At 54.9% G+C, this 13,401-nt stretch overlaps 1 protein-coding gene and 1 long non-coding RNA gene across 5 annotated transcripts in view; one reads left to right on the forward strand and one right to left on the reverse strand.

Moving 5' to 3' along the window:
• SPTBN2 (spectrin beta, non-erythrocytic 2) overlaps nt 1–12,500 on the reverse strand; it is a 37,598-nt gene extending 25,098 nt beyond the window's left edge. For 2 of the 4 annotated variants that reach the window (XM_059932101.1, XM_059932103.1), the window contains exons 1-4: nt 12,437–12,500; nt 5,933–6,111; nt 1,173–1,324; nt 567–740 (exon numbers count right to left, since the gene is read on the reverse strand). In XM_059932101.1, coding sequence (XP_059788084.1) covers nt 567–740; nt 1,173–1,324; nt 5,933–6,089 — 483 coding nt within the window. In that variant the 5' untranslated portion in view covers nt 6,090–6,111; nt 12,437–12,500. Of the gene's footprint in view, nt 1–566; nt 741–1,172; nt 1,325–3,400; nt 3,847–5,932; nt 6,112–12,436 lie in introns of those variants that run through there. The other 2 variants (XM_059932102.1, XM_059932100.1) reach the window with 2 other exon arrangements.
• Nucleotides 5,484–12,383, forward strand: LOC132371018 (uncharacterized). The gene is made up of 3 exons (XR_009504732.1): nt 5,484–5,569; nt 6,197–6,506; nt 10,321–12,383. It is a non-coding gene; the product is annotated as an uncharacterized LOC132371018 (long non-coding RNA).
• Nucleotides 12,501–13,401: the final 901 nt, after the last annotated feature.

A 13,401-nucleotide genomic window follows, 5' to 3' on the forward strand; every position in this document is an offset into this window, starting at 1 on the left:
AAGCGAAGAATGCAGGTTCCTGCAGGTGGGGGAACTGCAGGTGGTGGAGTGAACATTTCCTGAGAGCTGGGTTTCAAAGGTGAAGCTGACAGAGCTCTGCTTAGGGCTGGAAGGAGCAGGGGAGGTTACACCTGGGGAGGAGGCAGGGGAATCAGGAGAGCTGTGATGGCATTAGGACACTGGACTGGCTTTGCTCAGAGCATAAGAAGGAGCAGGGCGGCTGTCCTCTTTTGAGGGAGGTGAGCAGAGTTTGAGGCAGCGGAGTGGGCTGGTGACCAGACCCCAAATGTAGCTCTAAAGCTCTCCGTGGTGAAGGACCAGTCTGTAAAATTTCCAGTCCCTTGTGCAGCGACATGTGGTCCTATAGCCCGTGACCAGTACACAGCCCAGGCCACAGGGAATTTGCCACAGAAGTCTGACAACACCCACGCTGGCCTCCACCCTGTTTAATGAGGAGCGTCCCCTGATTTGGCGTATGAGGTTCTAGGCCCCCCGTGTGTGCAGTGACCTTTGGGGCTGTAGCACTGGTGTGCAGGGCACCCACCGAGCAACACCGTGCGGGGTACCTGGAATCGAAGAATGATGGTCCACACCAGCCCGAGGGTCAGGCGGTGGTTCCCGTCCACAATGTCATGCGAGCCCACATTTTCCAGGTGCACTTTTTGCTCCTTCAGGAACTGCAGCGCCTTGTCCACGTTCTCCAGGCAGTGGATCCGCATGCGGCCCTTTGTGGGCTTTGGCTGTCGAGGGACCGGGGACACAAAGCCATGGGACAGTGGGCCACCTCCTCCTTCCCTCCTAGCTTTCCTGGGGCCCTGCTTCCTACACCTTCCCCATGACCTCCCTCAGGAACACAGGGACCGCCCCAGGGAGCTAAAGCTGAGTTGCAGATGAGGCTTGGGGCAGATTAAGATTCCCAAGGGAATTAACGACACCCAGAGTGGGTGGGAAAAAAATGTTTTCAATGGGGCCACTGTTCCTGTCTCCACGAAGCAATGCTCCTGGTTTAATTCACGCAGCAAAGCCTCTCAAAATGAAACCATCCTCTGAGCAGAGGGCGGCCACTGTTTTCTGCTCTGTGGTGTCACTCTTCTCGTTCAGGGCCACTCCCACAGCTTGTCCCCTTGACCACTGTCTCTCAGGCTGCCTCCTCCCTGGTGACCACAGCTCACCAGTGTCTCTCCCGAGAGCACCTCGAGGAGCCTCAGGAGGTTACGTCCATCCCGGAGGTCGCTGTACAGGTCTCCCACCCGGCATGTCACCCGGGCCAGGTGAGAGTTGACCCACTTGGTGAAGGTTTTCTTCTGCACAGCTTCTCGTTCATCTGTGGCAGCAACATGGGGTCATTTCTGCCCTTCAAGTACCGTGCACCTGTTTCTAAACACCAGTTGGTGGGGTTGGGGAAGTGAGGTCTGGGGAGGAGGAAGGGCAGGAAGACGGCCGGGAGGAAAACCCATAGCTTAAAAAGCCGGGAAATACAGAAACTGGAATGAGTTCATAAGCAAGGTGAAGAACAAAAATAAGAGACGAAAAACAGGCTTTGAGAAGAAAGGATGAAAGAAATTAGAAGCAGGGGACATGCAGCGAAGGTCTGGGATCAGGGCTCTGTCATTTAACAGTGGTGAAACGCTGTTGCTTCACCCATCAGGGCCTCACTTTCCTCATCTGTAAAATGGGCACATTACTTTCTCTTTCAGCAAGTCATTGTGTTGACTGAGACAACGTGTGTAAGATGCGGCACGAAGTGGCTCCTCGATGAGTTACTGTTTACAGGCATGATCTAACCCGAAGGAAAGAGTAAGAGTTTCTCAGGTCAGTCCAGCAGGAGGTATGGCTGTTCCCTTTTGGTGGTGGACAAAGGAGAGGGTGTGGACTTAAATTACAGCAGCCGCTGTTCCAAGTGGTCATTAGAAGGATGTGACATAATAGAGGCTGCAGGCCTCCTGAGTCAGCTTGCTCTCCTGGGATAATTTAAAGAGAAGACAGGTTCCTCTGTCTGAACTTCTGGGTTCATTCAATTGGTTGCAAGGGGATCCTGTCCCAGGACACCAATATTCCAATGCCAAGAGGGAAAACATCATCGTGAAAGTAGGAAACAGGGAAAACAGTGAGCCCAAGAAACACGGGGTGGGGGCAGGAAGAAGCCAGGCAGAGCTTAGCACCAATCTCAAAAAAAGTGAGGAGATGCCTGTTGCCTGGTCCACAGGGGGAGCTGCTGATGAGGGGATGCTGTTACATTTCACAGAAAAATAAGAATTAAAAATATTATAAATGACAACGTGAGGGAAGAGGCTCAGGCCATCGGAAGCTGCTCCGGCCACTAGGATTTCCGCCAGTTCTCCCCAGAGGAGCCCAGTGCAAGGACCCAGTGCAAATGGCCAGGGCCTGAAGAGTCACTTGTCCTTCCATCTCAGCACCAGCATCTCAGAAACCGAAAAGACTCACCCCTTAATCTCACATTCCTACGCACCTCACCCATAAAACATAGCGACACACCCATGTCTATTTCTGTCTTTCTTACCTCCAACTCCGTACCTGGGACAACCTTGGGGTCCTAACAAATGCTCATTTATCCTGATGCTCTGTGGGCCTTCTCTCAGGGTCCACAGGCCCTGCCCGAGCCGGGGACCGCCCGGAACATCAGCCATTACTGGATCCATAGAGTCTGCCCTGATGCCAGGCACACGGGGGTGAGGCCATTTTGGCGCACAGGTAGCATGAAAGGGGAAGACGTGGAAACGGGGGCAGCTAGGAGAAAAATGTGCAAAGCCAAGCGCCAGGGACAAAGTGTAACTTTACAAGGCGTCCACAGACACACAAGACACAGTGGCTCCCAGAGATACACTGGAGTATGGCCGCCAGGGTGAACACAGCCTGCTCAGACATATACCTGAGCCTGTCTGCACCAGCTCCCTTTGACACTCTCCCTGGTTTCCACACACACTTAAGACACCCACTCAGAAACCCAGGGCAGCACAGACACGCCCTAGGTCCCTCGCCTACTGGCTCACTCTCCCTGTCTCCTTCCCTGACCACCCCAGCGGGCGTTTCCTCCCAAAGGCCGGAAAGCCTCAGCGAACCACGCTCGCTCCTCGCCTTCGAGGGCACACGCCCAGCGGGGCCCCGCCGCCGCCACCGTCACACCCGCTCTCGCTCTCACCGCCCCTCCAGCGGGTCCAAGCCTTTCCCGATTCTGTCAGCATCCCCGTGTTTTCCGGCCACTTGTAATTACTCCCCCTGCACTTTGTCTCCCAACACAAACGTCTGAGTCACAGAAAATGCTCCCCCCGACCCCGGGTTCCTGGCTCCGGCTCCTCTCCCACGCCCCCCCCCCCCGGCCCCTCGCTCCGCGGGACCCCCTCTCCACGCGGCTGCCCTCCGCTCGCCCCCCGGAGCCCACCTTGAAGCTGCTTGAAGCGTCCCTCCAGCACGCTGGCGCGCTGAGCCGGGCTGATGAAGGCAGCCGGCGAGAGCGGGAGGCCCCCGGGGTTCTGAGACTCTTCCACAGCCTCGTAGTAAAACTCGCCGGCCCCGTTCAGGCCGTGCCCGTGCGCCCTGCTCACTTCGTGCCCGTTCATGCTGCTGCTGCCTCTCACTCTCCCGGGGCCCAGAGTCCATGCTCTGCCCGCGCCGGGGCGGGGCGCCGAGGGTCCGCTCCCCCTCGAGCCTGGGATCCCGCGAGCCTGGGGTCCCCGGGTGGCAGGGGGTGTGCCTCAAGGACGGTGGAAGTTTCGAGGAGTAGGAAAAAGGGGTCACGGGATGTCTGAGCCCCGAGCTCCGGGACCCGTCGGCAGAACACACCTGGCTGCGGCGAGAGGAGACGGAGGCAGCTCCAGACAAACAGGTCGGACAGTGACGGGGGAGGGGTGGGAGGCGGAGCTTTCCGGCTGGGGCAGGGCCAGGCCCCGCGGGCCGCAGGAGGGAACTGCCAGCGCCTTAGAGACCTGCCCGTCTGGCCCCCAGTTGCCTCCGAGTACGCAAGACCCGAGGGAGAGGCCCCCGAAGCAAAGTCCTGCTTTCCCAAGGTCTGCAGGTGTGTTGAGGATGTCCCCTCTCTGTGACTCTGGGAGGTCCCCCCTTCAGGATGTGGGCTTTGAGCCCCAGCTCAGGGAGCAGAGAAAGAGAAATCCTTGAAGGGGCAAAGCCAGCTCAGTAGTACTAGCCAGGCACTGTGCTAGGTGTTTGCTTACATTCCTTTATTTGTGAGATAGGTGTTGTTATCTTCCTCTCTTGTTTGTCATCCTCACCTCCAGTACCAGCTCCTTCCCTGCCATGGGGCCCATCAGGCCCTCCTTGGCCAGGCCATCCCAGGCCCCCAGTACACCCACTGCCGGGCACATCTACCCGATTTCCTTCCTACCTTTCTATGGGCTTCAGCCCTTGTCACTTACAAGCTACTCTTGCCCTTCTCCCATCTTCCTTCATTCAGTATTTATTTGGCACCTACCGGTGCGAGGCGCAGTGCTAGGCAAAGCCCACACAGTGACACCTCCACAGGAGAGCCCCATTTAGTGGTGGAGATAAACACCTATGGACAGCATGAGGTGGCATATGTCGCATGCACAAACATTGCAACCGTCCTGGGTATCACGTGTCGTGTGCACACAGACATCATGACCATTCTAGAGGCTACTCTTATCCAAAATCAGGGTACCAGGGAAACTTTCCCCCAAAGAGGTGAGATTCTCCATAACCCATGTCTTCTGCCTCCTCTCATCTATAGAAACAGCAGTATGAGTATTTCACAAGCCAGCGTGTAGACCTGACCAGAAGGACAGGGAGGCCCAGCAGAAAGTGATAAGGGATCCCCAGAAGCAATGGCTACCACATGGGGATCCTCAGAATGGTGTTGGGCTGGCGGAAAAGAATTACCTGGAGAGCTTAAAAATTCCGATTCCTGGACCTTAAGTCCAAAGATTCTAATTCGGTGTGCCCAGAAAGGGGTTTGAGAACCTATATTTGTGAAAACATCCATGGGTGATCCTGTAAAAAGTGCAGCCAAGTTTGGGAACCACCCCCCTCAGTGTCTCCCTTCTTATAGGAGGCCACCCCACCCATGCTGGGAGCACCACCTCTCAGGAAGGAGGAGCTGTGACCTCTCCCACTGCACTGGGCTGGGAGGCCAGCAGGTCAGTGGAAAAGACAAGGGTGGCATGGAGGAGGGAAGCCAAAAGGGTGGGTGGCCTTGGGGTGTGTGGGTGACTCAGCCCCACGACAGCCGCAGCCGGTGGTGTCAGGTGGCAGCCGCACTCTTGTTGCCATGACAACTCCTCCCCAGAACGCAGGGAGGCCCGTCGAACGGGTTTGCTTGTGCTCACAGGGGCTGAAGGAGAGAACCGAGGCCATAGGGGAGGGCAGGGGCTGAGGCAGGCGGGAGAATGGGCGGCTGCAGAAACCAGAGGCAGGCAGAGGGAACCTGTTTCAGGGAACCAGTAGATGAAATAGAGGGAGGAACAGGCGGCAGGTGGAAGGAACAGGTGGGGAGGGAGAGGAGAGGCTACTGGACTAGGAGGGAGAACAGGTGTGAGAGATGACAGTGGAAATCAAGGAAGAGACAAGAGGATGAAAGGTAAGGGAGAGGTGGGTGGAAACAGAACAGCAAGACTAAGAGCGCAAAAGAATTAAGGAACATGACTCAGGGATAGAGGCCGGGAAGTCAGCTGAGCGCAGAGGGGAACACAGCTGAGTCCCAGGCTCAGCACGGCTTCTCCCTGCTTGTGGGGAAGGAAGCTGGGCATGGTATGGATTGTGCGCGGTTTGTTCTTGAGGCTGGAGTTGGGGACCAGGGGCTTGGTAGGGTGATCTGGGTTTCCCGCTCTAGTGCAGCAGCTTAGAAAGAGAGTCGGTCTTCCCATGAAGTTGAAGGACTCTTCATGACAAGCTTCCCATCCCAGCATTCTCAGCATCTCCCCCGGCCCTCCCCTGACCTCACCTGCCAGGGCCTTAATTCGAGACCTCTCAAAGAGGCGGGCTGAGCTGCTGTCATTGTCCCAGTCCGAGTCGGGCAGGTCCCAGCGGTTGTTGATGTCACTGTACTGGCCCTGGATCTCCAAGCTGTCAAAGTCTGTGGGTGACAGGGTGCTGCTCATGGTGGTGGATGGCCTCCTGCTCCTGCAAGGGGGAATGTGGCTGGTGAGACGCATCTCAAAGCCGCTGAGTCCAACACTCACCGTGTCCTCCTCTCTTCCTGCCCTAGATCTGCTCTGCTCTCCTGACGGCCAAAGGTTGCGGTCGTTGTTTTCACCAATGGAAATCATCCCCCAGTGGGAGAGAGGAAGCCATGGTGGAGAAGCAGAGAGACAGGAACACAACAGACACACGTGGAGAGAGGCTGGAAGGCAGCAGTGTCTCAGAGCGACATAGTGGAGATGGTCTCCAGAGCCTCAGGCCAGAGAGGGACAGTGGGCAGGGGGCCGAAGGTGGCGATGGCCCTCAGCGTGGCTCAGGACAGCAGTGTGTACACCAGGGCAATGCAGGGAAGCAGGCCTGGGACCCCTTGGGCAATAGTGAGTATAAACCGGAGTTCTTTCATTCCTGGTTCCACAAACCGTTCTGAGTGCCCCCCGCCCCACCCCCGAGATGGCCTCCTATACCCTGTAAGCCAGGGATCCCCACCCCCTGGGCCGCGGACCGGTATGGGTCCACGGCCCGATAGGAACCAGGCTGCAGAGCAGGAGGTGAGTGGCGGGTGAGCGAGCGAAGCATCACCTGCAGCTCCCCATCACTCCTCATCGCTGGCATTACCACCGTCCCCCCCACCCCCATGAAACCAAAAGGTTGGGGACTGCTGCTATAAGTGATTTGAGGTGAAAAGACCCACATCCTGCTCTCAGGCCAAGATGCATCTATGATACACCAGGAAGACTGATGCACTTGCTAGTAAGTATGGATAAAGAGCCCAGGAGTTCAAAGGAGGACACAGTATGGTTATCTCCCCTTTTTTTCCTTTTACTTGTGACAGAGAATACTTAATAGGTGCTCAATGAACATCAGCTGTGATATGTGTCCTCGCCATTTACATGCATCACCTCATCGCAACCCTCTGTGGGGCAAGGGTCCATTATCATCCCCATTTCATAGATGACGAAGTTGCTCCATGAAAGTTAAATCACGGTTCAAGGTCACTGGGAGGCAGCTGGAAGGTGCAGAGCTGGGTTTTGAAGCGAGATTCTTTTTGACTCTGGAGGACAAGCTCTTAATCATAACATTTACATGTTCCTTGAACTTCCTGGAGCCCTTCAGAGCTCCCTTCTAGGGCCCAGGCTGGGGAAACTGGGACCATGTATGCTCGCCAGCACAATTCACGACTCTATTTTACACAAACAAACCCTGTCCTTCTCCAAACTAACAAATGAGTTTTCAGATTAGCTTCTAGGGATTTTTTTTTTTTTTAAACCTCTACTATCCAAAGTTCTCGAGTAATTCAGCAGCCATTCAAGAGAATGGAGGGGGCTGACTCTGTAACTGAACCCCAAATTCTGCATTTCTCATTTTCCTAGTGCCTCTCAAATACAAAGACATTTTCATCCTTAGCACCCTCCTAGGGTTGGGGTTATGACCTTGGCAGTCTCTGGCTCTAGAAAGAAGGTATGGTACCTCTTGTGTGGTGTGGGGGAAGGAAGAAAGAATGGGTGGTGAGTTGTGGGTGGTTAGCGAGATGTGTTCCCATGGGTGCACAGGGCAGAACTTGGCTTCTGTCATTAAGTGGTTTCATGAAGCGGAACCTGCCCCACGAGAAGGCCAGGACTGTCTACCCCTCCCCTTTCTCCCAAAAAGAAAACACACACAAGCATTTCCCTGGGAGTTAAGGTCTCAGGTTCCTAGATTTGGGCTTTTCATTCCCTGTAATAGGAAAGAGAGCTTCATTTTTACTAGGCCGAGGACTCCTGTCTCATTTAAAATCCATCATTTTCCCTAATCCCCAGCAGATTCTTTGAATTTGCTCTGTAAATATTTATATAAAAATAAATTCGAGGGCAGAGTCAAGTCATCCTGAGCAAAGAGTGCTGTAGGCAAGGTGTGACTTGAACTAGAGTCCCCGAATACTCTCAGCCACTGGACAGGGAAGCAGCCTAAGCCCTGGGACCAATTCAAATTCCATTTCTCTGGGCCCCTCAGATTAGGGCTTCTTCCACAGCAGCCATGCTCACACTTAGCTCTGGGATGCACATTTCTAGCACTCCCACTCTCCCTGCACAGAGCTCTCCACAAAAAACCCTACATACAATGTCCCGCCTTCTATTCTGTGACCCTTTTTCCTTTTATCAGGAGTCACAAACCTACTAAAGCCAGCCCCCAGGGGTATGGCCAATGAGTTGTTATAAAAGAACTAATTTGGGATTCTTTTAGGTGGGCTTGCGCTTTCCACTTCTCTACAGGCCCCACCATTCCCTGTTGGCTCCTTCCCAGCCTTGTCACACATTTTTGTTACCTGCTTGGCCCCTGAAGGCCTCTGAGGTTTTCACACCTTGTTTTATATCTTTGTACTCCACAACGAGCAGAAACTTAAAGAAGCAGACTGTCAGACCCATCTCCAAACTGCTGTGTGTCCCCAGGACCTCTGGAAGCTGTACAAAACCTAAACATGTACCGCTTTGGCTTCTTTTTGGTGATCCAACTTTGTCCTCCTGACGGATCCTATTGGGACCGAGGCATGGGATCCAGACCTCTCAGGGAGGTCTGGGTGTTACAACCTCTCCTATAACCTGGGGGAGAAAATATGAAGCTGGAACCTCCCCTTCTCCCAAATAAAATGGTCCCCTGGCTACATCCAATTTGAGACATACATGCTTTTCATCCTGAGTTTCCAAGATGCCTCCCATCATATAGATAAGGAACCAAGATGGCACTGGTGTCCTTAGATCAGTGGTCCCCAACTTTTTTGGCCCCAGGGACTGGTTTCGTGGAAGACAATTTTTCCATGGACGGTGGTGGTGCGGGGAGGATGGTTCAGGTGGTAATGCAAGCGATGGGGAGCGATGGGGAGCGGCAGATGAAGCTTCACTCACTCACCCGCTGCTCACTCCTGCTGTGCGGCCCGGTTCCTAACAGGCCACAGACCCATACCGGTCCACGGCCCGGGGGTTGGGGACCCTTGCCTTAGGTCACAGGACCCCATGGGGCCACCATGTTGGAACTCCAAGGAGTTTATTCCCATAGTGAGTGATGCTTTCTGGTGTCCTTCAGCACAGTGGCTCTGAGAGCCTCTGAGTTTTGGTTTTCAAGCATTTGGGCTCTGCAGACCCCTGGCCTTTTGGACAATGTGCTGTGTTCTGTGTTCCCTGCTGCCATGTCCAGAGTCCTGTAGTTTTCTGGTTGAGTTTCTCTACATAGATCCCACCCTGGTTTCTTTTCTCTGATTTATCATTCCTCGCTTATGATTTGGGTCTCCATGCTCATTTCCTTAGTCAGCCTGTGCCCCAGCCCCACGACCCCCTAACTCAACTCTGTGCTGGGGAATCATCAACCTGATTCTTCTCCATGGATTCCTGGACTCTGGCGATAGGATGGTACAGCAGCTAATCCAGATTACAGTTTCACCAATGCCTTATTCTTAGCCACTGACCTGGAGGCCAGGCCCAAGTAGCTTACATTGTTCATGCTATGATAAAGCCAACTCCCACCAGCTGCAAGCTTGGGGTCCTGCTAGATTATATGCCCAAGCGCTGCTGGATGCAGATTCTGCTCAGCCTAGTGCTGACCCTCAAGGGCAGCTGCCCCCTTCCCCTTTCCTCCCTTTCGCTGGCCTGTAAAGCTAGAAATCCTATCCCCCCAGGCTAGAGTCTGTCTTGTACCCTAATTCCTTCTCTCGCCACATCCTCCTCCTGATTAATTCTTTCCCTCCCTCAGAGACAGTTGATCATTCCCTCCTCTGTGCTCCCACAGCACTTCAGCATGCAGCTATTATTACACTTATCACATTGTATTACAGTCAGTTGTTTATGTGTCTCTCTGCCTGCTCCACTTTTAACCCATTGAGGACAAGGGCTGCATCTTACTCATGTTGGTGTTTTCCCAGTACAATAGGTATTCAATAAAGAGATATTGAATGAACTAATAGAGACCTATTGTATAGCACAGGGAACTGTACTCAATACTCTGTAATGACCTATACGGGAAAGGAATCTAAAAAAGAGTGGAGATATGTATATGTATAACTGATTCACTTTGCTGTACAGCAGAAACTAACACATTGTAAATCAACTATGCTCCAATAAAAATTTTTTAAAAAAGAAAAAAAAAGAACATTTAAAAAAGAGACATTGAATGAATGGGCCATAATTCTTTTTTTTTTTCCCATCAAATTCATGTCTTTTTTAGGTTTAGAGAAAAAAACACAAGGAAAGAATGAAAATGGCATCAGAGAAGACCCTCTGCTTCTCATCTGGAGTACCGTCAGTGTTGAGCTCTATAGTACAGGATCAGGGATTCTCAACCTTGCATGAATCGTAATTACCTGGAGGGCTATTAAAACATAGACCACTGGGCCCTGCTCCCCAGAGCTTCTGATTCAGGAGATCTGGGGTGGGGCCTGGGAATTTGCATTTCTAAACTGTTCCCAGATGATACTAAAGCTACTGGTCTGGAGGCCACACCTTGAGGGCCACTGTTGTTCAAAGATGAGGAGCAGTTAGAATTAGTTAGAGAAGCTATGAGGACAGAGAAGACACAAAGTTTCAGGGGTGAGTGTGACCTGAGGTTAGCCCCTGGGTCTGTTTAGGCTCTCTCCCATGCTAAACTCAGATACAACTTCCCCTCAGAAACCCCAAGACCCACAAAGAACCAGAAGCCTCAGGCAATGAGAGAGGAAAATGAAGATGGAGTGGGCTCTAGATCTAATGAGACAAATAGAGCTGATGGCTGGACACAGGCGAATCGCAGATGTGCGGAAGGACGACGATATGGCTGGAGACGCTGCTGGGAGGTGGAGTTGAACAAATGACAGCGGGATGAATAACAGATGAGAAGGAATGGGGACTTTGGCAAAGTAAAAATCTTATTTGACTCAAAGTATGAGTGGACCAGCAGAGAGATAAAAGGAAAAAGAAATCACAAACAAACTCGGGGCTCCTAGGACAGCAAAAGGAAATGCACGCAGGGCAACCAGAGAACCGAGAGACGAAACCCCAACCATTTCCCTCAAGGCTGTATTCCTGATAAAGCACCAGGAACTCTCCTCCAAGGAACTTAGGAACTAGGCTGAAGAGTGGGACTGGATTTTTGTTTGATCTTCTCCTTTAGAATCCTCCACTCAGGGCAGAATTATTCAGATTAATTTCCACTCCCTTGCTACGTCCCTCCCCCAAGTCTGTAACCGATGGGTTACATCAGTTTCTCTAAGGGACAAATCTAAGATCCCTATTAGCTTTTTTCTCCCTTATCCCTTGCTCTTCTGAATATGCCAAGAGGTTGCCCAGCACCTCAAGCTAAGTCACGTATTTGGAATTCACTCTGCCCCCTTCACCTTCAAGGGAAACTGGTTTGTAGACACCGTGCCGGTGCCTGAACCGACCAGCTCTCCAGCGCCGGAATTGTGGCTGCTCTCGGAGGGGAGGAGGGCAGCTGAGAAACAACCCACGGAGACAGCATGTACCAGGTTAGGACAGGGGCAAGCCTGCAGATCAGACAAGCATGTAATGCCACGAGGTTAGAGGGGTAAAGTCGTTCTGAGCCACAGTGGATGGTAAATGCCGATTGTGGTGCTGGAGTTGGAACCGCTCAGGAGGAGGCCTTGCCCACTAGTTCTGTGCCCGCGGACTCCAAGCCCTCTGCATATCTCGGCCACAGGGACACCTTACGCTGCCTCTTCCCCGCCACCCGCAGGGGCTTCATTCTCCCTTCTTCCTCTGCCAGTGTTCCGGTCACCACAGCCAACCATGTCCCTCTCTCACACACACTGTGAGGGAGCATAAAAGGAGAGCATGCAGCTAGCTACCAAAGAGGCGAGGAGAAGCCCACCGGCTCCAGAGGGAGCCCCCAGCCAGCTCCCGAGAGGGAGTCGGGCGCTCACAGCTGCGGGGCAGAGACAGCCAAGCGTGTCCGCAGCACTTGGACCGGCGCCGGCCGGCCCGCCTCCGCGATGCGAACAGCTGGCGCTGTCAGACACGCTCAGAGCCCAGCGACCCGATCCCTTAACGCGTCTGTCAGCCCCAACTCTTCCAGACTCTTCTCTGGTCTCCGGAAAGGCCCGCGTCCCGCAAGCCTCGATCCCCGCTGCTCGCACACGGGTACCTGGGTGGCTGGCACTTGACTCTCCATCCTGTCCCCGGGACCCAGCGGGAGCGAGCGCCAGGAGCCGCGTCTTCCCACCCCTGCTCCCCTGGCCGGCCCCGGCCCCGACCCCGACCCCGACCCCGACCCCGCCGCCCGCACGCGGCCGCACAAAGCGCACAGCCCCGCCGGCCGGGACAAAGCGGGCCCGGGCACCGGCACCTACCTCGGTGCGGAGCGCCGGCCGGACAGCCGGGAGCGCGACGGGCGGGGGCGCACCGGTCGTCGCCGCGCCCGCAGCCCAGCCGCGAGGGGCGGTTGCGGGCGGCGGCGGGGCGCACGGCAGGCTGCAGGCGGGCGCTGTCACGGGGCGCGAGCGGCGCGGGGAGCGCGCGGGGCCGGCGGTGGCGGGGCGCGGGCGCGAGCGACGGGACTGCGGCGCCGCGGAAGGAGGACAATAGCCTCCCCCTGCCGCAGGCCGCCGGCTCCCGCGGGAGGCTCGGGACCATCTGGAGCCGGCAGCCCCGCGGGGCTCGGGGCGGGGCCCGAGTCACCCCCTCCCCGCCCGGCGCCATGGCAACCGCGGCCCCTCTTGGGTCTCCGCTCAGCTCCCCGGCCCGGGGTCGCTGACCTTCCCCGGGGCGAACGCTGCGTTAGCTCCTCTGCCGGCTCCCGACCTCCCCCCCCAATCCCCCGCCTACCCTGTGAGTGCCCCCAGAGCCCCGCCTTCCGGTCCTCGCCGGCCCTGGTCACCCTCGGGCCGTCCGGGTACCCCCCACAGCTTGGGGGCTCTGTCTCCGCAGTTTGAGTAGCCCACCTTTGTCCCTACTCCGCTTTTCGCCCCAAATCTGTATCCCCGGGACACGCAATGCCTCCTTTAATGGCACTCACCGCCCAGAAGATTTCCCAATATTCAGCCTCTGTTTCCCGTTTCAATTTTTCCTCTTTGGGCACCTCCAGTCAATCCATCTCCCTTTAAGCATTTCTTTCATCCAGCCCTTCTCTCTCTGGTCCTCCTTCGGTCAGGTAGGCCGGCTCTCTTTCCCAAAGCATCTCCATGGTACGTGTGGAGATTCGTCTCCTCGCAGATCAGATTCTCAGAACAGTCATCACTGCAGCTTCTCTCAGCTCCTTCTCAGCTCCTCTCATTTATCAACCAGAATTCCGGCCTACTCACTGTCTTAAAAGGGA

The sequence above is a fragment of the Balaenoptera ricei genome, chromosome 8, assembly GCF_028023285.1.
Source record: "Balaenoptera ricei isolate mBalRic1 chromosome 8, mBalRic1.hap2, whole genome shotgun sequence".
Taxonomy (NCBI): domain Eukaryota; kingdom Metazoa; phylum Chordata; class Mammalia; order Artiodactyla; family Balaenopteridae; genus Balaenoptera; species Balaenoptera ricei.